Here is a 25,859-nt window from a genome sequence, read left to right as displayed (position 1 = left end):
AAAGTGACAAAATGACGTTCCACAATTTATATCGACACACTGAAGTAATGCTATTAATGTTAGCCACCTTCAAACGGTGGCCTCAGGTCTTTGAAGTAAAGTCAACTTGTCCGGTTTAACAGTGTAGCAGTGAATTAGGTGGAAGGACAGCAGCCAGGCAGGAGGGAGAGCCAGTGCCATACAGGATTTCACTTCCATTGCAATCAGGGCAATCAGAACAGAGCAGGACAGGCAGCACGTCACAATTTCATCTAGCAAAGACCTACACTGGCAATCAAATCAGAAGCAGGGCTGGCATTATTCAGGATGAGTTGCAGGTTCCCCTCAGTGACTTAATCTGGCTCGACTGTGTTGAGGAAAAATAGATGAGATGCTCTTCTTTTTGCTGCTTACTTTTTTTGTGGCAAGCAGATATGGTTGAATACATCCACCCTGATTGATGGAGCATGTGTGCACGGTAAAAATCAAATATGACTGGTTAAATATATTTTGGAGCTGCCACTCCATCTTAAAAAAGAAAAAAAGATCATAAGTCCTCTTAGGCTGAAGCACAAGCCTGGCTGTAGTTATCATTTTGAATATTTTCTATGCTCATCACTGTAATACAAACAGAGGTTTTATTGTAGAATAAAGTATCTTCAGAAGTGTGTGCGCTAATTGTGCTCTGTTAGATCAGTTTTTTTCCTCCATAATATCTGTATGGATGTACATACAGCAAACACTGATATACGTATAGACCAGATGGGGAAAATAAGAACAATGCTGAAAGGAAAGACGAAGGAGCAGAGGAGAGCTAAAGATAGAGAAGCCAGGAAGTATGAACTTCTGAGCTGTGGCAAGTGTAATAGACTTGCTGACATCGAGCTCAGGTGTCATGTCTGACTGTGTCTCTCTCTCTGTTTCTCTCGCAGTTGGCCAGTAGTGTGAATTGAAATTGAATTTTTTTCTCATTCTGAAGGGTTTTTTTATTTTCTGCTGCACCATGGTTAGATTATTTTCTAACTGAGCAGATCCCAGTGATATGTGAATGTGAACTATGTGTCTGTGCGCGCACGTGTGTGTGTGTATGTCGCCTACTTTCCTCACATTGTCATTACTTCTTTCCGTCTTACAGCTTTCATAACACACTGTATAAGGCCAAGTAAATGCTCCATGGGTGAGTGAGGAGCTGAACAGGAAACATGTGATTTTAAGCTGCTTTTTGTTAAATTTTATATTTCCAAAACAAAACTCATTATAGAAGTCTAAACTAGGCTATATTCAAGTGCTGAATATCTCTGCCCGTGTTATGAACACAGCTGTTAAACCATTTATTTTCTCAGCATGGGAATCCCTACTTGGGGTCACATAGGCCAGGGACATATCCCTGCATGCACTGCAGGGAGGCAGGCACCCTGGAGAGGTAAAACAAATCACTCAGAGTCACAGCAAGTTCCGCCTCCTTGCCTCTCTAAGTGCAAGTGGCATCACACAAACTGCACAAAGATGAAGGCTGAACCCTCATCATCACTCTTGCTGTGAGTAAACAGTACGAACCAGTGGGTACCACCTGAACTGAGGCGACGTACCTGAGCCTGTGATCCCAGGTTCACCCGGACAGGACGCGGTGTTGTTGCACATGCGCGTTTCCCTCAGGGCGCCGCTGCACAGTGTCCCATAGGGAGAGGAAACACACGATCGCGTCCTCACTTGCCAGCCTTGCCCACACGTGAGCGAACACACGCTCCACTGTGACCACTCCTCTGCTGCGGGGTCACCTGAAGGACGAGCAAGGTGAGCAAAGAGAAGATCATTCTTTATATTCTCAGTGTTGTATTGTTGGTGTGTCTATGAACACAAAAAAGTCGAGAGGAAGGGCACTGTTGCTCTCTGGCTCATGATTCATGACAGAATGACAGCTGTTTTGTACGATTTTTAGCTGTTTAAACTGGGTAATTGTTTTAAATATATTTCAGTAAGACAAGAGTCTGACAAAGTCAGAAAAAACAGGAGTATGTCTCTTATATGACAACTCTTGTACCTTTTCAGCTCTCATTTTCACAAAACTGAACGCAACAAAACATGTTTGCTTTATTGATTCCTGTTAGCAATTCTGAGGGTTTTTTTTTTCTTCAGCTTTTTATTTACTGAAATAAAATAAAAAAATTCCTTCATATTGGCAGTGACACCACTGCAATATTACGACAATAAAGAAAGACAAAGAAACCCATAATCTATACAATTGTCGAGAGAAAAGCCTGCAAGTGACAGATGATGAAAAGGATTTGTGCTTACAATAACCAAACAGACTTTCTGTAGTTAAAAAAAAATTTTTTTCCCTTTGTTCCTCCTTGGAAGACACATATCAAGGACTAAATTAATCATTTTTGGGATATAAGAGAGCTTTGCCTGTGTAAATCTATGGGATTTTTCTCATCGTGTATCATATAGTCATAGTAGCCAAATATATGATATTCCTGCCTACCATATGAATATGGGTGATATGATTATTTAAGACCCTTAACGTGAATAAACCTCAACTGAATATTCATGAGTTTGAGTATCACCTTAAAACACATTCCTCTAAGATATTAGTACTCATGGAATTATGGTAACACGTATGATCTCACTGCTAAAGGGCTTTGTGTGTGTGTGTGTGTGTGTGTGTGTGTGTGTGTGTGTGTGTGTGTGTGTGTGTGTGTGTGTGTGTGTGTGTGTCTTCTTTGTGTCTGTGTTTAAGTGTACTGTATGTAAGATGACTTGATTCTGGTGTTCAGACATGAGTGTGGGTGATTTTGCGTTCTTCAGGCAGCTTCGCCCCATTGTTCCCTCTGCGCTACGCCCTTCATAAGTGAAAATAACGAGTGAAATCATTCTGCTTCTCTCTTTCTAAATTGTTTATGAGCGCCGTGTCCTTTGATGGAGGCATCATCACATGCAAAGAAGGAAATCAAATTAATTGCATGTCCGTTAATCGCATTACATCTTCATTAACATGCCGTGAGTCAGGGCTTAAGCTCATCACACATGCCTGGAGGAATGGAAGAATAGGGAGAGATGAGGGGGGGCGGGGAGGGGGGGGGGCAGAGGAGAAGGACAAGATGGAGCCAGGGGTTTCCCTCGTGGTAGGGACTCCCTCCTCCACACGGTAGTAGCAGCGAGTATTGAAATGTGTGTGTCTGCATGTGTGGGAGCTGAAAATCAGTATACGACCTATTCTGCTGTGGCTGTAGCAGCCAACATGTAATACCATGTATCATATCATGAATAATTCAGTCTTTCTTTTCCAATCCTATTAATTATGTAAGATTTTAAAAGTCTCACACACTTTCACATATTCACACATGCCAATGGTCAACTACAGTTTGGCAGCTGGCCTTCTGCAGTGCTTCAAAAAAGTAAGTGTATAATAATTATTTTTATGGAACTGCTTATTTGTAGTCAAACATACAGCCTGTAAAGGTCAGGTTGGCTGCGAACATACACCCACATGCACACATACACATACACACACTCACATTACTCACCTGTTTGTGCCTGAAACACACCTGGCTGGTCAGCTGATCGTGGTCTCTGGGTCTTCACCTTCAAATCGTCATCATATGGATCTGAAATAGACAAAAGAAATACCTTCGCTTGAATTTGTCTATTTTTATTTTTAGTATAGATTGAGTTGTTCATTTCAATATATTTAATTTAGAGAGAAGCTAAATGTGGGAAGATGAAGTCATAAAGATGCCTGGTTTGTTTACACTACACATTAGCATACATAGCATAAAGAAACTTGGTTTTAAGGCCTCAGTAAATAAATGCTCAGCAGCATACACACCCACTTTGCACATTCACAGAAGTTTTTTAGTACATTCAAAACACGACTCTGGCAAAATAAAAATACAAACGCCTACATTTCCTTGGCTTGATCCTTGTAACAGAATATTTAAGGAACACGCTGATACACTTCAGCACACAAATCGTGGAGAAGTAGATAACAGAATGTCAAGTCTGCAGTATAATCTCAGAAAATCAAGGGGAAGTCGGTTCAGACTGGCTCATTATCTAAGAGGGAAAACAGAAAATGTCAATAAAAATATACATATTGAAATTCAGTCAGATAGCATTCACACAGCAAAGTAAGTAACAAAAAACTTTTATGAAATTGAGAAAATATATATTAAAAAAATGCAACTCCATGTTCTGATACATCAGAGACCTGATTTGAACTCAAACACCTAATATAAATGGCGAGCATCTGTGGAAAACAGAGAGTGTAGAGAGAGAGTATGGCCAAAGTGAAATCATGCAACATATCTAAGTCGGTTTTTATCTCATTTGGTACAAACATACGGAGGCATGAGCACAGACTGTTATGTTCTGTGCAAATGGATTTGTAGGCTTAGTTTCAGCAACACAAGACTTAATCAACTCCCTCGGCAGGGGAAACAATCTATGATTTAACAGATCTTTTTCACTTGGGTATTTCTTGCCCATGGGATTTTTTGTGGTGGCTGCATTTACTCAAAGAAGCTGAGACATACAGCGTATCTAACGTACATTATCCACGTTAGTAGAGTGTGATTGTGTGTGTGTTTATTAGATTACAGAGAGCAAAAGTGATTGACACTGAAATGAGCTCGTATTAGCCCGTATCAAGGAGTTGACCAAAGGAAAAACACATCCACATACACATGGGCACGCAGCACACACACACACACACACACACACACACACAAGTGTGCTGAGTTTCTGTCATGACTGCTCAAACGCCCATCGCAACCAGACCTCTAATTTGTCCTTTTCCAGAAACAACTCTTTGTCAGAAAAAAGAAGAGATTTTTTCTTTATACGCTCTCCCTCTCACTCTTTAATTCATACTGTCTATCTCTCCCTCCCAGTCCCTTGTTGTGCATGTCCTTCTCAGCAGGAATACTACAATAATGAACAACGTAATAATTTGGTTTGCCTGCTGTCTAGATGATATCTGCAGCTGGCTAGAGTGGGAAAAAGAAATATTGTGTGCATCTGTGTGGGTTGCTACTTTCACTTTGTTTCGAAATAAATGTTGCAAAACTATTTTTTTTTAATGCTCTGAATTTTGGAAGACAATAGTCAGATTTCGCTTACTGCTGCATGTAATATGACGGTCAAACCGAGAGTAGAGATGCACATGCAAAGAGCCCAAACTTTTCATTGCTTAGCACAGTATAAATGCGCACTTGCATCTCCAAATCATCACCAAAATAACATGACTCATTCTCCTAACCAGCTAACATTCATTAGCTAAAAACACAACAGAGAATGGTACTTGGTTTGATTTATGCAAACAGGAGCTTTTTACTTGTTTCAACAGAGAAACAAATGGTACAAGTAAATGGAAAGAAGATGGACAGCTTTGAGAGTTGGACAGTTGAAGAATTAAACAGTTGCAGAAGAAAACCGTATCTGTTAGACAGTGATATTCCCATCACGCACTGACAGAAAGACATTTTACTATCTCATTGTCAAGTAGATATACCGAATATCCTGAGAGCCTGAGTGCCAATAAAATGCATCAAATTTCTAAATAAATGCCATTTTCAACAGAACAATCTACAATCTCAGGTTTCTCTCCGTCAGTATGTAACTTGTACAGTTTACATCAACTGTCTAAATATAATACAACAGTTAATTGATATATGATGTTTTTGTAATCAATTTATATTGATTTTGTAGTAGTTTACAATATATTTACAATATAATGGACCATTTTAAATTCTATTATTGTCATTTTTAAGTTATTAACATGTACAACGGGTTCTGGTCATGCTATTTTTTTGGAAGTAAATACACTAAAAGGTCATACAGAAATTATTGTCATCTCTTTTAGATAACAGAAACCAACACTGATCCCACAATGAATCCTGCAACATACATCATTGGTTTGTTAGTATTTTTCTTTTAGGCTTTCCTAGAACACAAGAAAATAGTAATAAATCAATTGAAAACTGTGTTTTTTGTGCTTTAATAGAGCTGCTAACATTAGCATGCCTGGCTAACTCACTTACCACCTGCAGTGGTATTCTAGTGTACCTATCGTAAAGCCAACTACATTAATTTGAGGAAATCTTAAATTTGGCCTAATGCTTTCACTGTTATTAGAGTTAAAGATGCTGTTTGATACAAACAATTGCAAAACAAACAAACAAAATACAAACAATATACTGTAACATAAATTTGACCTCTGTGTTGCTTGTCCAAGTAAGTTTTTCTATATTCATGTAACTATATAGCTCATTATCTAGCTATTGCTTGCAAAGCTAAGACCCTTTTACAAAATTCTCATTTTAAATTGAATTCCACATTAAAAAGTCAGCTGGAGAGTAATTTTAATCATTTCATGCAGTTTGAGCTGTAAAGTTAGCCTTAACAAACGCTAGGTAGGTAGCTACAGCTAATGAAATCTGCTGCCAAAATACTGAGAGTCCTGCTTATGTCTGAAATCAAGGACCCATTGTTTAAGGAATTACTATGTATTTCAAGTGGTAAATTTGCCACTTGTAGTTGTAAATTGAATGTACTACAGTAGAGTGGATTGGTTTAGAGGCATAGCAACAGTAACTGAGGGGGCGGGGCTTAGCGAACACTCAATTCCAAGTTCTCCTAATCCTCTTCAAATTCTTCCTGCTGGTCATGTCTGCTAACAGGTGCCACAAAGCTAGCAATGCTGCTCATGTTCTCATCAAAACCTGTGCTGCCAATACAGCATTACAACCCCACTGATCCACCATAGAGAGTTTGGCAGGTTTAAGGTCTGACTGGCTGCCTGCTGAAAGGATTCACAGGTAACATCAGTAGGAAATGATCCAATGAAACAACAAGACTTCGATGAGTTAGGATAAAGTTTTTGAATTTAACTTTTAAAAATTTCAGGAAACGTATTGATTTATTTTGAGAGTGACAGCAGAGGAAGGGGTCGGTCCAGAGCTGGGAGTTTCTGAATCATTTTCTGGCAGAATCTGGCACAAATTAAGCCCTGTATGTGTGTGTGTGTGTGTGTGTGTGTGTGTGTGTGTGTGTGTGTGTGTGTGTGTGTGTATGTGCATGTGTGTGTGCATGAGTTTGTGTGGATGTATATTCTCCACTTCTGTGCTTCTGAGAAATAGAGGTCAGTGAAGCAGGACATAGGAGTAATGCCTCACATAAAATGACCAGTGATCACTACTTTCCTTCTATCTCTTTATTTCCCTCTCTCTCTCCCGGCCTTTGTTTGTCCCTCTTTTTTCTCTCTCCATTAGGTCTACGGCACAAAAGAGGATTTAGATGGACACTGGTGCGGAGTCTGGTACAATCGAAAGTAAAGATCAATATGGATAAACCCCTGAGAGAACTGACCTTTACAAACCCCACTATATTGTTTAATGTTCTGGAGTGCACTTTAATGGACACATCATCACACACTTCATCAAATCGTCTTGCCCTCTCTAATCTTTACTTTTTTCCACCTATTTCAGCTGTTTCTTCATCTCCAGGGGAATCTATTTTCCATCTTTAGCTGGCAGTATCACTTACAATTGTGCGTAGGGTCAATAATCCCATGATTGGTTGGGAGCAGACTTACTTGTAGTAGCAGCACCTGGTGTTTGAGTGTCATTGAAGGTAAAATAGAATTTTCCCCTGACACATGAAGAGAAATAATCATGGGACGTCATCAGGCTGTTCTAAGGATGTGAGTCTGGTTAGCTAGTCTGAATCTGCCTTCATACAGCTGATTTACTTTCAACACTTGTACATGATGAAAGAACAGAACTTGAACTGAGGAACCTCTCATCCCTTGTTTTCAACCCATTTCATCTGTCTCTTGCTCTCCAGGTGAATACATTCTCCCTTTATAGGTGCATCTTGTAGTTAAGGTCAATAATCCTGTGATTGGCTGGATGAGAAGGTTGAGATGTGATATTTTGGGTTCACAGTTTCTAGTAAGGAACACATTGTAATGGACTGTGTGATTATGAGGTCATGGGTGTCACTGTGTTCATAGGTGTTTGTTCAGTTAGAGAGCAAAGGATAAAAAAAGAACTGTATAGTGCAGCTACTTTTGTTTCCATGGTGAAAATATACTGTTAGCTTCGACTCGTGAAACCTGTCATTTCATGTACCTATGACAGTGATTTGTGTGAGGTAGGATAACAGCCAATGTACTGTCCGATCATATAATGTCAGCAAAGCCAGGTTAAGTGCACGTCAAGTCATAATCTGTGAAATTTCCGTTTAAATTAATTTCTTTTATCCTATTTTCTGTTGCCAAATGACATTGACTGGAAAATGCAAGTACAAAGATGCGGGTCCTACTTTTCTGTTTATTAAAGGTTGACCATTGTGTTTGCCTAGTTGGAACCAAACCGCTAAGAATAAAGCAACAGCATCTCATCTGTTTCTCTTCCCCACAAATAAACAGTTGATAAAGTAGCATGTAGGACAAAGTCCCATTCACAGCCTGCTGAGCGATAGTATCACTCAGCACGCAGAGGTTTTTGTCAGCCACCTCAACTCAATGCGAGGAGTGGTGGGATACCCTCAATGAACACACACGAGCATGGAGACATGCACACGGCACATTGAAGATCTAAATACACAAATGAGAAATGACACCAAAGCTCAAATATGCCTTGATGTGGCACATACACACGCTGATACACACGTACACACCTACACAATAGGAAGTAAATATGGCTGATAAATAAACGTCATGCAGTAAAGCGGTTTTGAGCCCATACAAAGCACCAGGCTGGGGAAGGGGATTGGGGCAGAGCCAGTTAGAGCCACAGGCTCCTTTGTCAGACTGAGCTGGATTTAAGCCTGCTGGGAAGGCTATATGTGTGTGTGTTTGCGTGTTTGTGTGTGTGTGAGTGTGTGCATGTGTGGGTGTGTTTGTGTGTGTGTGGCCGGGGAGCGTATTTGATAATATGCTAAAACAGCTGTGGTAAATAAATGGCATGCACAAAAACATAGTGGCATGGAAATGTTTGCTGTTGACTACTGTCAGCTCTTTCAGTGCAGCGCATATGATTGAATGTACGTTCTCCTGAACATGCACCACAATCTCTCTCTCTCTCTCTCTCACTCTCACACACACACACACACACACACACACACACACACACACACACACACACACACACACACACACACACACACTCACTCACTCACTCACAAACACACAGAGCCATTTCTCAGCCGTATATCAAATCTGAGCTTATAGCTCTCTGGTGCTGTCCATTTACTCCAGGGTCCATCTGGGAGAGTCCAAACTGATAGAAGTGCACCATAATGGACTTTTTATAAGCTACTGGACAGACAGACCCACTCCATCTCTCTCTCTCTCCCTCCTCTCTCACCTCTCTCTCTCTCTCTCTCTCTCTCTCAGCAGCAGATATGAAGAGAGAAGTTGAATCAGGTTGGTGCAGGACAGCGTTTTTCTGACTATGGGGGCCTCAAGGTCATTTGTGTGCCTTCAAAATGGGTTCAGAATCTAGTTTTCTCAGCCCCACAGGCTGACGTGTGTTTTCGTTTCACATCCACACACATACACACTCACATATATACACATTTCAACACAAGCCCTGGTATACTTCCAAACTGCCAAATTGGCTTTGTTTCATTGCACTTTCATTCTCAATCTCAAATTGCCCTTTTTTCCCCATTTTTCTTTCTCTTATTAGATATTTTCAAATCTTCCAACTCCCACACTGCACAGTCATTCGGTCTATCGTTCTGCCCTCCACCCCCTCACCCTCTGTCTTCCACCCCTTTCGCTCTCTCAGTACCGTAACAAGATGAGAATTTAGATGGATTTACAGTCCAACGGACGCAGAGCAAATCCACAGAGCTACAATCAAAGGCCAATCAATGCAGAGATGGCCAGAACAATTCAACAGCTCATTCAAAGTAGGGATTATTTCAGTGCATTGGCCTGATCAATTATAGACAATTACACCCATGGTTTAGCATGTTTATGCTGCAACATCTGTACAGTGCATTAACAACAGGCCAGTGTAGCAGTGTTCGCAATCATGGCTTTACAAACATGTTAAATGGATCAATGTGAGATAAGCTTGGGTCCTTGGTGAACTTGTTAGTAACGCTTTGTATCTCAGCCTCAGTCTGACATGTTTCTCAGAGCTGCCAGGTGAAAACCTTGTGTCCAGATTGAGACATCTTATTATCGGTTTGTCCAGCAAGGAACTGTCTTCAACACGGACTAATTCAATAATTAAACTCCAGCAGATAAGAAAGCAGCACCAGGAGCAGATACTGTTAAACAAGAGTATGGGAACAGTGCTTTGAGCTAAACGCTAACATCAGCATGCTAACATGATAAAAGTAACATGACATTTTTTAGCAGCTATAAATGTTAAAATAAGCATGAAACACAATTACAGCTGACGGTTATGGGGGCGTTATTAGTTGTGCAGGTATTTGGTCATAAACCAATATAGTCTATGCAACAAATGGCACTTTTGAGCTGCTGAAAAAATGAAAGAGATCACCAAATTATTTTAATTCATCCTGAGGGGAACATGATTGTCTGTACCAAATATCACAACAATCCATTCGAGAGTTGGCGAGATTTTCCAATCAAAATCATGGTGCTATAGGAAAGGTCAGGGGACCACCACAATCCTTAGGATATATCTTCTACCAAATTTCATGGCATTCCGTCCAATAACTGTCGAGGCACTTCTGAATAAAAACCAAAAATGCTGGTGCAGCTAAAGGTGACCAAAGTCAGTGGGACATATAGTCTGAGGACCACGGATGTCTATAATGTCTGAATGCGTACAGAATTTCATGACAGTCCAGTAGTTGTGGAGATACTTCAGTCTGAACCAAAATCCAAAATTGTGGACTGACCAACAGATCAGTCACGCTGCTAGCATTGCTAATAACAACTAAGGTTCAACTAGTTTATTGTCCTTTTCATGCCCACAGTGTGAGACTTTGGAGAAGTAAAAGCAGGATTGGTTCTTATTCAGCTTGGCTTTTTTGTGGTTTATACGTAGTTTCTCAAAGGTTGGTTAAGCCCAATGCTGGAAGGATTTGTCACACACAGAGGAGCTTATAAGCCTCTACATGCATTTAAGACAAAAGAGCTGAATTGTGAACTCACCTGACAGAGCAGCCTACAATCTTTGTCACATGTCATCTCCCTCTCTCTACTCTCATCTTTTTTCTTTTTTTTCCCCCACATCTCTCTCTTACTCTACTACATGTCTGCCAAAAATATCACCTGAAAACACCTACTGCACCCAACTTGGCATTTTGATATGACAGCAGTGATATGTATGTACATGATGCAGGCACACAGAAAGATCGATTACTGCTCACATTTGCCTCTGCAGTGGGATGCTGTTGCCACAGCAACACCGTCATGCTGACGCCGTAAAGGAACGGAGAGGACGCGGGTGGAGGTGGTGGTGTTGGGGGAGATGGAGGGAGGGAGGTGGATTATAAATCAGTGTCCAGACTCAGCTGCCGGTCCTGCATCAGATGAAGAGGTGAATGGAGTCTGTAGTGTAGACGGTTGTTCCCAACTATAGTTAAGGGCAGCTGCTGGGCTATTGCTATGACTCTGGTATTCTTTTTTTTTTTCTGTTTTTTGCATTCAGTTATTTCTTGCTTTCATTTTTTTTTTATTGGTCTTTGTTTTTCAGTTAATATATTTCTTCTTTTTAAATGACTTTCCTTTTCTTGTATTTATTCCCTACAATATCTGCATCTCGTGTAAAAGCACACATGTTAATGTTGGTCATGTATGTTCATTCATGCATGGCATTAATTCCTCTCTGTGGTCTTCAACAATAAAAGCACTCTGTGCATCCTGCTAATAAGAAAACTGTGTGCCATCTATGGCTGCTGTGGAAAATGTGCCACATCTGCCCATACACTGAAATGCATTTGTGCAAGTGTTGCCTCAGAAACACGAGCACACACACATATATATACACAAGCTGTATTTGCCTGGGCACTTAGCTCTAAGTAACCCAGAGCACACTCTGGCAGGTGTTTTTCATGGATCATAACAGAGTAGCATGAGAAGAGTCTCAAATAGCCAGACTTTTTTTTGCCAGGTTTTTCACTTGGTAGAAAGGGCCAAAGCGAATGATACTCAGATGCTGCCTCTTGCCCCCAGCCTCTCTCCCACTTACCTCTACTCTGTCAATTACCTTTCATCAGAGGGAAGGGTCAGCTCAGCAGGACAGAGGGGCAATCTTTGGGACCACGAATGTTCAATGCACACAGACATGCACCCCAACACTTACAATACACTCCCACACAAACACACACACACACACACACACACAGCCATGCTTAGTCTGACTTAGCAGTTTCAAGGTATTGCTCCAGTCTACAGTCAGACAGGGAGCTGAATCAGTCGCACTTTCTGCTGCTTTATTTTTTTTCTTTTAGATGCAATGGAAGGATGAACCCATCTGAGAAGAAATGATAAGAAAACAGAAAATAGATGCGTAACCCAGAAAGAAGAAAGAAAAAACAAAAAACAGATCTGCTCAACAAGTCAGTGACACAGCCAGACACTGATAACCTCTTGAGAATTGTCAAAATAAGATGGTGTCCTATATTTCTACATGGTTACCCTGTCCTTTCAGCCGGGACCTGGGAGATGAACTGAAAACGAGAAAATACAACGTATTTATTGCCATGGTATCACTGATTTTACTATGCTTTTATGAATGGATGTTCCTGTGGTGTGCTGTGTGTTCTCCTTTACTGTAAGTACTTTTGTGCAACTATTGTGCTTTGGTACAGTCTGTACAGTTCCTGATGCAATATGTGTTCTGTTTAGTCTGAATATCTGCTCGGGTTTATTTTAGACTATTCAGTTACAGTGTGTACTTTTTTGTTCCAGATAATTTTGTACTAATCTTTAGCTATAATAGCCCTTCACTCGAGCACTGTTGGCGTCCATAATATGACTGCTAGAGTGTGTTATTTCTCTATGTCTCTGTAATTTTCAAGGCAAGGCTATTCCTTTACAACAATATGTCCCACAAACTAATGTGCATCAATAGGCTCTGTGTGCCCATTCAACAGACAGAGCTGTACTCACATAAAAAGCATACGATTGCTCATACATACTGAACATCCACCCACATGTTCCTGTCTGTAGAGATTTGATGGCTTTTGCGGAGGAATCAAATAATATTGGTATAGTGGAGATGGAGACTTGAGTAACCAGCAGTTCAGCTCTTTAGACCAGCAGTAAGAATCTACAAAGCCAAACGTTGATAAACTGCTAGGTGACATATTAAAAGGTCTCACAGTTTAGGAGATGCATCTATGACAAATCGTACGGTGTTCTTTTGTATTAGTCAAAGTGCAGCACTGAAGTTGTGCTGATTGACATCAGCTGATTCGTTCATGCTTCACAATCACTGGCTCATTTGACTGCTCAGCTACCAGCTGATATTTATGCTGATGGACGGTGCAGCCATTATAACCTGGTATTTCACTCTTGATTTGCTTGTGCCACCCCAGCAACCTCTGTACCTGCTACGTTTCTGGTATTATTGATTTACGTAAGCTTTAATGTTGATGTATGCATTTATCAAGGAGACGTGAATTCACTCCCACATTTGTGCTCACATTCTTTGGATGTTCATTACTAACAAACTACTCATTTGTTTTAATATAATTGCAGCCTGGTTCACCTTCCCTTGCAACACTTCTGAATTTCTGAAAGACCACAATTGCTCCTTTGTGTGTTTGTGTGTCATTCGAAATTTTGTGATCACTATCAATTTGGTGCCTTTGCAAATAAGTAAGGCAACAACATTTCATCATTATGTTACAGTAACAGAAGTCCTGGCAGTATCACGTTTCTTTCAGAATGTATACTTTTGCAAATTAGTGGTATATAGACGCAATGTCTGGGGTTGCCAAGTCTAACGGTACAACCACTTACTATAAATGGTCAAGTCCTTTATATGAGTGTTTCTTACTGAACTACCTTTAGACTGATGGCTGTCTCTGTTCAGGGGATCACTGTCTGGAACTCCTAATGCTAGAGACTAAAATGGAACACAGCAAGGATCATTTTAAGATGAGATAGTCCTTTATGAGTCCCGCAGTGTGGGAAATTTGCAGTGTTGCAGCAGCAAAGTGGACAAGTTGAAACTGCTTTTGAAAATATCACTATCATGGAACTAGGAAGAAGTTTTGATTGAAGACGTCACATTCCCTCATCAGTTCAAGTTGTTCCAGGTTGCAAGGATGCAGTCATGCTTGGGTGGTCGAATGCCTTTCGTTTTGATTATATCCATCACAATTTTTTGTCAAATGTTGGCCTGTTTATCTGTTTAAATTTTCACCTTGATGTAATTACATATTCTGAAAACATAGCCCTCTTGCTTGGGATGCGCTTTGGGCCTGTTGTGCATTATCATCTCTTAGGTGCCTGCTGGGTAAGGTCGAAGATGCACTGAGTTGTGACGCATCGATCAACGAGGTCCACATTCACAATAACTATCTTTTAGCAGACAGGATTATATCTGTCATTAACTAATGTGACTCTGGCTCTGTGGATTGCTGACTTTTTTTCCCCCCAGGTGTGATAGAAAGAACAATTGTGCAATAGGTCTGCACCTGCACAGAATAGCATTCTGTAAAACTGCAATCGTAACTTTCAGCTCCTATAAACTTTATGGTTGGTAAAAAAAGGGAGGAAAAAAAAAGGGATGGCTCGAAATGTAGAGATAACAATAACCAGAGGGAAGTGAGAGGGAGAAATACAGAACAGATATACAAGGACACAGAGAGATAGATAGATAGATAGATAGATAGATAGATAGATAGATAGATAGATAGATAGATAGATAGATAGATAGAGTCTCCCATATTTTTAACTTCTCTCTCTTACTCTCTGAATGCGTCTCCTACGAAAGTAAAAAAATGCAGGAGAATGGCCTTGACCTACACTAAAATACTTCTTCAGGCCTGCTCAGTGTGCAGCAGTCCACACACACTAAACACACACACACAGACACACACACACACACACACACACACACACACACACACACACACGTATATATCGCCAGCAGTGAGAACAATCTTCCTCTTTACAGGGCTCAAGGACTGCCAGGGCCTCATCAGTTCTAGAGATGAGGCCTCGCGGCTTGTTCTTTCCTTCTCCTGCCCCGCTACAAAATGTTCCAGGCAATTTAGTCCAAGGAGAGAAAAAGTGTTGTGTGGAACAAGCACCTGGATAAATAGCTGAGAGCAGTCAGGCCACAAGGCTAATCGAGAGAGCAGTGCAGTCATGCAGCATGAGGGGAGCTCCATGCTAAAGACTTACAGGAGGCCTATCATGCTTTTCCTTATATTTATAATCTTACAATGTCGGGTGTCAAACGTCAGCTCATCATGGAGTTCTTTTTACAGTCATCCACCCCAGGCATGGCTCATTCTCCTAAAACAGAGTCTTTTGGAGCACTATTATAGGCATTTAACTGGTGGTGCAGATTTACTATAGTCCTTGGCAACAGCAGAATAACATTTTACTAGCAATGTTAGCTTCTGTATTTCCTGACAGCAGATGTTTTTTTTGAACAGCGAATCATGCAAAGCTAAATATATAAGGCTGGAAATGAACATAATAGGTCCCTTTTGATTTGAGCCATGGAGGTCAACAGGGCTAATCAGAGTTGTGCATTTTTCCCAGGGAGGAATGCTGCATAATGTGTACCAACTACTAAGTTGCTGTGGGAATTTTAACTTCCCTAATTTTGCAAATACCATGCTTAACTAAATGATCCTGCCTTGAATCATCAAAATAAGACTCTGTCCTAGATTTCTGTATGGTTACTCGAGCCGAAGCACACTCTGTGTGGGTGTGCGCTCGTGTACGTGCATGTGATTTGAGTGTGCGGCTGTGTGCTTGCACGTCGCTGTGAAAAATACCACTCAGCAAGACATGAGATGAAGCATTAATTCTCAGGGGAAATTTTAGTGAGATGTGATTAAAATAAAATACATGTTATAATAATATATAATTTAAATTTTTTTTTTTTTTAAATTGTCCCTCCATGTCCTCATTCACCATCTGTGGCATCAATTTTTATGTGTTTTGCTTTCTCTATTACTACACTGGAGAGAACAAACATGTTATTTTTTAATTTTTTTTAATTAGATATTCAGATATTTTACCATCTGCAACTGTGAAAGCTTTGGTTTGGCTATTTACTGGAAGAATAGTGCTGTCCTCAAGTTTTTTTGTCCTAAAGCAATATGTTTGATATTAACCGATATTAATCGAAGCACTCTGTAATGAGAAAATGTTGCTATACTGCCAATCCCACTGAGAATTGATATCATAAATCCACAGCCATAGCTGGTTCTTTGGCAGTTTTCAACTTATTGTCTAGGTTAACTGGTTTATATAAGGTTGAGTGCCGACATCTCTCACCCATACTAAAGTGTGGGCAGATGCTTGGAGTTCACAAGCTCACACAGCTCTACATCCTCTCAGAGCTAATTGCGTGCTATCTGCCTCGTGGAGGTAGCAGAGACGTGTGGTAAATGTGCTGCTGCTGGAGAAAGTCAAACATTTAGCGAGACAAATAAACCCAAGAGTTGACAGAAAAATTGAGAGGCATTTGTACCATGGAGTAATTTAACAGATTCAGCAGACAGTGTATATAGAACTACACCTACATGGTACATTCAAAAGAGTTTTTGGCAGCTGTAATTGTTCCTCCTTATCCATGTTGGTCTTGAAAAGAGATCACTTTTTAAAAGATGGGTTGGCAAAGACTGCTGCAGGCTAATTTTAGATTCAACAGAAATTTAGAAGTCATTTTTACATGGAACATCTGTGGATGACTTCAAGGTCGGTATGGACAGCAGGAACAATTATAGCCAATAATAACTGTATCAATAAGTATTGTTTTGAGATAGGCTGGAAAGAATGTGAGCATATCCTTTCATGTTAAAAAGGGGCAGGAGGTACTGATATTAAAGAGCTACATATAGCCCTTTTACCTTTGACAGAGTATAATTTAACAACTGTACTGGAGCGGGTGAATTTATGTCTACAGTATACAGTACATTATGGTGGACACACAAAGTCCTTGGCCTTACACAGCAACAAGACATACATTTTTAGAATACAATAGTCCCGTGGGAATGAGAAACAGACAGTATCACACAACTAGCATCCTACTGAAGTCCAGGATCAAAAAAATTATAGTGTTTTCTTGTATTTCACAATGCCTTGTGGTATCATAAGACATTTTCAGCATGTCCCAGTGGGAGGCAAACCTCCAGCCCCTGCAGTGACGACTGCCATCCACAACTCACTGAGCCACATATGCTATATGGAATACATCCCGCATGATCTATTTCCCCCTGTAAATTCATTTTTTACATACATTTACATACATATTTCTATCAGGTACACTAAGTATTTCTATCTCTTACTGCCCGGAGTCTGTGTTTATTTTGGATTTCATTTGTCAGATGAATGTCAGATGAGGGTTGAATATGACAAGGCTTAATGAATATAGAGGGCTACACTACAAATATATAATTATGCAGTAATTTTATTCTTTTTGTTTTTTTTCATATGGCAGTACCTATGAATTGCAATGCAAAGTTTCAAGCACAACGAAACCTTTCCTCTCCCACTTTCTCCTTCCCGGCTTCTCTTAAAAAAATAGAAGAACAACAAAACATCAGCCATCACTTTCCTGTCCCTACAAGGCATAAATGTGCCACCCCAACCACAGTGTCTCCCTGTCACCATCACTCACTCTTGCACCTGCTTGCTACACATCCAGTATCCGACTTTCTGTTGCCGGCATGGCTTTTTCTCGCTTTCATGACTCTCTTTGGCTCCTGACCCCCGTCAACCCCCTTGACTTACTCCTTGTCTTCTTTACCCCGTCACGTCTCAATCACTCTTTCTTCTCCTGCCAACCCTTCAGCAGTCATACCTTGGATGAAAGTGAAAATGTTTCACTTTCTCTGCCCTTTCCTCACCTCTTCCTCTCGCCTAATTCATCTTTGCCTCCGCTTGCTACGCCGTGTCCTACTTCCAACGCCTGGAACAATGAACTTTGCAAAAGACTGTCATGAGGCTGTAGATTAGACAAGTTCGGTACACGGTACAAATAAAGGCACAGACTTATGCCTTTTTTATTTGGCTAGATCAAAGTGGAGACTGCACTGAATAATATCACAGTGAATTGCAAAACTATCTAATTTTTTTTAAGTTTTGAGACAAATCAAAGCGCATCGCTAGCTGCTTGACACCCTTTCAAGTTTGAACAGAAATACCTTCATGGTTTCAGTTAAATCTGAATGAAGAAAGTCTTGCCACTTTCTGGAAGACAAAAACTGTAGAATAACAGGGAATATAAAAAAACAGTAAATACGAGATACAGCAGGCAACACTGACTCATTACTCTGCTTCAAAGTACAGTTGGCCACAGAATGAACTTTGCCTCACAGTCCCCATTTAACACATTCCCAAAGATAGTGCGTCTAGTGTAAATGATGTACAAAAACCCTGAGTATCATTCAGTTTTCAAAATAAAATGCATGAACATGATGTAGAGTAGTTGTATGGTAATCTGCTGATTATACAGTAGCATAAAGAAAGTCTGAGTTAATATCTAACCTGTGCATTTTAATGTGTGTGTTTGTGGTTGTCATTCAATGCTACATGAATACCCTATCAAATATGTTATTTATTTTAATGATATATTGAAGATAGCTGGAAACAGGGAGATGAAAGCTGTTGAGTTTTTCTACTTACCCCTACTTCAACATACATTTTTTGCCCATGATTGATAGAGTGTATACAGTATATATGTGTGTGTGTGTGTGTGTGTGTGTGTGTGTTTTTTTTTTTCTTTGCAAAAGAGCTTCCAGTTCACCTACATTCCCACTTGTTTTCTGTCATGTGAGTCTACCACACCATTTCTCTCTGTATGTATATTCATCCTCTCAGTAAACTCGCTTTCCGTATCCATAAGTCTTTCTCCAGAATTCCCTGCATCAGCTGAATGTCGCGCTAATTAATCACTTGATTACTTCTAGCCAATAGTTGCATTGATTAACTTTGCCACATGATGGCTTTCGGGATGACTCCATTGAGAGTAAGGACTCCCTTTCTGCAGACTTATCCGATGGAAAGCGAGTCGTGATCGGGAGGGACATCTGTGCGAGGCTCTGCCATGGAAGGTTCAGCCATGTCCATTATATCTTGGAGAGATCACACACCGCTGAGCGACAAAGAACTCTGAGCTCCCTTTTCCTCAAAGAAATAGAAAAGCCTTCTGTTCAGACAGCTGCAAAATCCCTTCAGGGGATGTTAAATTGTAGAGAAATAAAACATCTTAAAGTCATCTTGAAACTGACTATTCTTTAGTTGCCCTCTTTAAACCTGAACTGTTTCAAGTTATTGGTACCAGAAAAAAGAGAATGTGATGCAACATGTATACTATCAAGTTGTGTTTGGGTGCATCAAGAGAAGCATTTCAATCACTTTGAAAACCTCTGGGGCTGCAGTGTGCTACCACATCCAGAAACATTCAAGGACTTGCCTTGTATCAGTGTCTCACTGAACCCAGCCATCGCAACTTCACTTGAATGTTTCGCACGCACGCACGCACGCACGCACGCACGCACGCACGCACGCACGCACGCACGCACGCACACACACACACACACACACACACACACACACACACACATACACAAACACACATGTCCAGGTAGGTAATATAATGCCAGGTCTATCTCCAGCTCTATGGGTGGTACCTGCTGGAGCAAGAGATCATAAGCGAAATGAAAACACAGAGACAAATGGGAGGGAAGATGAGAATGAAGATGAGATAACTCACGCTCTCAATGCCTTCCCTCTTCCCCAAAGGAAAAGCGTCTGCATGTGTGGCGGAGCGCGTGTGTTGATGGCTTATATGACTTAGATGAGGACCAATAGATTCCAATAGAAGGAAATGGAAGAACAGACAGGGAAAGAGAGTGGATGGAGGGGAGTGCATGCTTAACTGAGCTCACCTAAAGCAGTGATTAAACACTCTGGAGGTGGAGGGTGTAGAGAGCTCAAATAGCTGCACTTAAGTGCTTGAAATGCTGAATGTAAAAAAACACACACAGGCAGCATATGAAATCATCGTGTGCAATTAACAGGGCTGACTAAGTGCATCTGAGAGTTTTTCATTTGTGCTTTTGTCAATGAAAATACAACATTATGTGATCAGCGTCAACTTTAAAAGGCTTTGTTTTGTGGATGAGTGTTGGTGTGTCAACCCTTGGGTGGTCCAAGCATCATTAGACCCATCACCGTGGTAACGACCCCTTAAGTCAAGAAGCTGATAAAGGACAGGACAGCCTGTCCAAGAAAAGTATCGTCCAGCTCTGTTACACTTCATCAACGCCAACAGCTGTGTGTGCGCAAGTGCTTCTGTTCTTGTGACTAGGAATGCTGCTACACATTCACAAAAGTGAATGTGTAGCATCTGTGTGTGCGTGTGACAGAGAGAGAGACAGAGAGAGAGAGAGAGAGAGTGCCCAGGGAAAGGGTAATGAGGACCGCTGGGGCTCGTTTAAACAACCAGGGTTCACTAGCGGAGAAGCGAGCTAGAGCTCCATCGCTCCTTTGAGGGGGGGAAAAGCAGAGCAGCTCCAGTGCTTCCCAGTCTTCTAATCTCCAGCCCGCTCAGAACTCAGCCACGTGCTTCGAAACCCACACCCTAAACCCTCATCCTTGCAGGCCCACCACCCCTCAGAAATCAAAGAAGTGGAGTTTCACCCCCTGGGTGTGACTGGTGGAAAAAGTCCCTTAGCTCCTTATTGTCTACCCACCTTCACATCGTGACATCTAGGTGCAGTTCTTTTACTCCAGTATGGTACAACAGGCATTTATAAAGAATCTGGTTCAAATAGAAGTACAAAGTAGTTGGACAGTAGAAAGCAAGAAGCTCTTATTTTGTAATTATCTACAAATTAATTTCTGTGCATTGTCCCTTCAAATAAAACTGGTTGAATGTTATCAATTTATTGTCGCCACCTCAGTAACAAGTTTTTCCTATTTGGGTATTTTTTTTCTCAGTCTCAATGAAGGTTATGCACAAAGACACACAAGAGCACAGGTACACATACGAACAAAAACAGGCACGCACACACACACACACACACACACATAGAGTGAGGCCTCATCACCTTACATTGATTTCCCGCTGGCCAACCAACTGCTTAGCCATCTTTGTGGTGACAGGTTGACCCATGAGGCCTATTAGATGCTCGCACACATGCACACACACACACACACACACACACACACACACACACACACACACACACACACACACACACACACACACACACACACACACACAGGGAGCTATCCTGCAGCCTTTAGGGAACTCCCTGAAGCATTTATTGACCACAGAGAGAAAGTGGCTATTAATCTGACAAAGGCTTAAAAGCCTGCCACCGTCTGTTTGCGTGTGTGTGTGCTTGTTTGACATGCGAGTACATGCGTGTAGGTATTTGTCGTCTGCAGTTTTACGCATTTACAGATGGAATGCCTGCCTTTGCTTGAACATGTGCAAAAGTGTGTATTCCTGTTTGTTTGCCTGTTTAAATGAGTGTAATATTCCCGTGTAAACATCCAATTAAGACATAAATCCTGTTTGCAAAAAAAGAAAAAGAAAAAAAAAAAAGGAAAATTCCTCTACATGTGTTACATAATTAACTGTAGTGTCTGGTGTTTGGCCCGCATGACACCTTTTAAAACGCAAGGTGAGCCTTTCCAACCTTCCATTCCAGCAAATTACCATCATACTGTTACTTCTGCCAGTTCAACACCCCAGAGGCAAACCTACTGGCCTGACAGAGCAACAAGATAATGAGAAGACTGAGAGAAAGAGAGTGAGAGAGACAGAGACAGAGAGGCTGAGGGAGGGAGAAAGAGAGGATGAAGGGCATAAAATGAATTGAAAATGCCTGTGTCTGTCTGTGCATCTGTGCGTGCACTTATGGCTCCATCCATCAATTAAAGCCTTAACTCTAAGATCACTCACTTTTCTTCTGGGCAACAAAGAAACAACTTATTTGTTGAGCATTAAAAATCCATGCTGCGGGAACACCGGGGTGCTGTAAGGTCAGCGATGGCGAGGAAGAGAGAAGATCTGTCTTATGTCGCTGTGTTTCTCTGCCAAGAACATCAACTTAGAGGAATTTGTCTCTGGAGCCTTGTTATTGTCGACTCAGTGTTAGAGACCATTGTGCTCTGAAGTGTCACACCAAGAGAACGGCGCGCACACACACACACACACACACAAACACACACAAACTGGTGTGCATGGATTTAAAAAAGCTCAAATAGGAATTAACATTGTTTTCAGCTATTACTATACTGGCATAAAAAGTGGTTTGGCATGTTGTACGGGTGTTGTGCAAGTTACTACTACCCTCTTTCTCTGTGTGAATGCGTGTGTGTGTGTGTGTGTGTGTGTGTGTGTGTGTGTGTTCCTAGAGTGTGCGTGCCTATGGCGTATCCTTTGTGAATGATGGCTTTGCTAAAGTGCTGCGAATAGAAACATTGGTTTGCTACGCCTTTGATTCATTGCTGGTGTGAGAGAAATTTGCATAGGAGGCAGACTCAGGGCAGATCTGGGCTCTCGTTAGCCGGGTGGCTAGATGCTTCATCATTATCATCACACTCGCGCTTCGGTTCCAGCCACTCTGGCCTTGCTCATAATCTTCAAGCCAGCTTTGCAGAGAGGGGAAAAAAAAAAAAAAAAAAATTAGGAATGATGGGTAAAAATTAGGTAGAAAGACTGGCTCATAAACATTTGTTGGTTGATCAGTGGTCACTCACGCACCTGTCAGCCTGTTGTTCTGTCTGCACAGGCACTCCCTGCTCTCGCTCTCACTCTCTCTCACCCACTATTTCTCAGTGTCTCTCACCCTGACAGCCTTGCTGCAGTGCTTTCGGGGACAGAGCTTGTTATAGAGGACATGCTGACGAGTGTCGATCGATGCGGACTCCCAAACCGCAGCATCCGTCTCTGTGTGTGTGTGTGTGTGTGTGTGTGTGTGTGTGTGTGTGTGTGTGCGTGTGTGTGTGTGTATGGGCATCAGTGCTTGCATATCTGTTGGTGTATGAGCGAGATGTTAGGCACTCAGGTTAGACACATCCGGGTGCCGCTGTCATTCACTTCATTGTGCCCTTGAGGGTGTCAGCTCTCATCGCGCAGGCATGCAGGTGTGTTTGTGTGTGCACATGTGTGTGATGGATTTAGATGTCAGTTTATGGGGGATTATATGGACAGCCTCCACAGCTATTTTTCTCTATGAATATTTTACCATCATATAAACAAAATGCAATTCCAAGGCAGCTGTGCACATGGGGCAGACAGAGAGGCAGAGAGGAGCTGTGGCTCTGTGCCAAGTGTGTTGTCATCAACAGAAACGATAGGTTGGGATTAGAGGGGTTGGCACAGATGCTGATTCTCCCAGTGAAGAACTGTAACACAATTTGCCTCCGAAATACCTATCCAGTTCCACTCGACCACATTTGACTGAGAATTGGCTGCAGTGGCATAAAAGTACTTGCAGCAGGGTGCGAAAGAAAAGGGAAACGAGACTGAGATGGAGACTAAGAGTGTTTCTTCTTCCCTGAGTCTTAAATCCGCCATGGGTAACTGCTGGAGTGTGACAGTAGGCTTATAAGAGCCAGTGTGTCGATAAATCCCAGGCGCATTTATTTCCTGCAAGACCAAGGGAGCATACCTCGCTTTATGTCCCCTGCAGAACAAAAAGGCAAGGTGATTTTTTTTCTATCCACTTATTTATCCTGTTATTTATATATTAATGTGTTCACACGCATAATAAAATTTTATAGTATTTCTAGCCAGTGCCTGGATGGAGTTTGAGCATGATATATAAATAGTTTGTTGCCTCCTTAAGTTTTCATCATCTTTGCGAGTATCTCTTTGTTGTGTGAAAGGTTCTCTTCACTTGCATGATAGCTTGCACGCTGGCTCACTGAAACATTAGGCAGAGCTGTTGGTGATTACACTCACTCCTCCAAGCATCACATTAGATATGCAGATCATTGTATTGTCCACAGAGAGCAATAAAACACTAATGGTCGACTCACAATTATTTAAAAAAAAGTCTAATGGGTTTATTGGGTAATTATTCAAAGTTGCTCAGATAATTAAGCATAACATGTTTATTCTAATTGCAAAAAGAATCAGAGAAACCTCTGAATCAAATCGACCTCTCTAATGGAAAAATCTGTAATTGGAGGCAAACCAGTGACTGTGGAGACCTTTTCATCTCTTTTTTTTTGTTCTTTTGTGTCTTTTCTTCTTTCTCATTATTATGCTGAGGCTAATTATGACACATTCTATCAAATATATATATATATATATATATATATATATATTCTTTGATAAGAAAATATTCTTCTTCTATCAAATATATATATACGTATAAATACATATTTTATACAAGATTCTAACATAGCATGCTTCACAGAGAAATGATAAAAAGATCAATAAGAGTAGATAGTGGAAACAGGAGGAAACTGCTTTGAAAATAACCATGCGAGAGGTCACTAATCCGCACGCATGCTCACACACACACACACACACACACACACACACACACACACACACACACACACACACACACACACACACACACACACACACACACACACACACACACACACACAGCACTCAGTCAAGAACTGAGTAAGGAGAATATGAACCTAAGCTGCCACACCCTGACATCCATGTTTCAGCACAACACACACACGCACACACAAACACACTGTTTACAAGTATGCAGTTGACCATGGAGTCTCCCCACTGCTCCATTAGACTCCCATGCAGATGATATCATCTCTAGTCGGCATCCAGGGGAGGAGGGGGGGGTGAGAGGAGAGGGGGTGAGGGGGGGTAGGGTTTACAGCACTGTTGGAGACTGTCTGAGGGGGGAGAGTTATCTTGGAAGCAAAGAGCCATGGATGAGTGGATCAGATTGATGGATGTTGAAGGTAAGGAACACACAGAGGCACCTACCAACACACACACACACACACACAGTTTCCCATGTGTTTTTGCTAAACTCGTGGGGCAAGATTTCCTTGTCTTGTAATGATTTCTAAATAGGGCCTCATTGCCCAGGGATATATTTAATTGCCACACACCGGCTGGTGATGCTAATATGCGCTGACAAAAAGAGAGCGGGAGGCAGAAAGAGGGAGAGTCAGAGAGAGAGAAGCGAGTCGCACTTGTTTTGAAGTTACTTTGACTTAGCAAGGGCACGAGTGACTGTCACGCAGTGGTCAAGCTTTACACGTCCACTTCTTCTCTGTGACGTTTTGGAGGGATTTTAATACAGCTACTGGAAGCTGGCTGCTGTCACATGTCTGCTCACTCACCCACACCACCCTCTCAAACACACACTGACACGCACACACACATGCACATGAACACACACGTGTCCACCCCCATGCCAGCCTATTGTGTTCTCCCTGCACTGTGCTGCCAGAGTCCCTCGCAGTAACCATTATGTCTCTCTCTCTCTGCTCTGCTCTCTCTCTCTGTGTGTGTGTGTGTGTGTGTGTCAATGTGTGTTTGAGAGGGTGTGTGTGTGTGTGTGTGTGTGTATTTATACTCTAAGTGTTTATTTGTGTGTGTGTTCTTATGTGTGTGCATGACCTTCATGTGTTTGTGTATGCATGTATGATAATCTTGTATTTCGGTGGGTGTCATCACTACCCACTGAGACCCAGCCCTAAGAGGACGACCACAGTTCTCTTACACCGTCTTACTGTC

At 41.4% G+C, this 25,859-nt stretch overlaps 1 protein-coding gene across 19 annotated transcripts in view; it reads right to left on the bottom strand.

The window, feature by feature from the left end:
- The window catches only part of adgrb2 (adhesion G protein-coupled receptor B2), a 212,253-nt gene that overhangs the window by 105,473 nt on the left and 80,921 nt on the right, over window positions 1-25,859 (bottom strand). For all 19 annotated transcript variants that reach the window (XM_056399496.1, XM_056399498.1, XM_056399502.1 and 16 more), the window contains 2 exons: window positions 3,507-3,587; window positions 1,569-1,757 (listed from right to left, as the gene is read on the bottom strand). In XM_056399496.1, the coding sequence (XP_056255471.1) occupies window positions 1,569-1,757; window positions 3,507-3,587 (270 nt within the window). The remainder of the gene's footprint in view (window positions 1-1,568; window positions 1,758-3,506; window positions 3,588-25,859) is intronic.

Source organism: Seriola aureovittata, chromosome 16, assembly GCF_021018895.1.
Source record: "Seriola aureovittata isolate HTS-2021-v1 ecotype China chromosome 16, ASM2101889v1, whole genome shotgun sequence".
Taxonomy (NCBI): domain Eukaryota; kingdom Metazoa; phylum Chordata; class Actinopteri; order Carangiformes; family Carangidae; genus Seriola; species Seriola aureovittata.
Note: the sequence above shows the minus strand (reverse complement) of the source record. Positions and strands in the feature narration are given on the sequence as shown.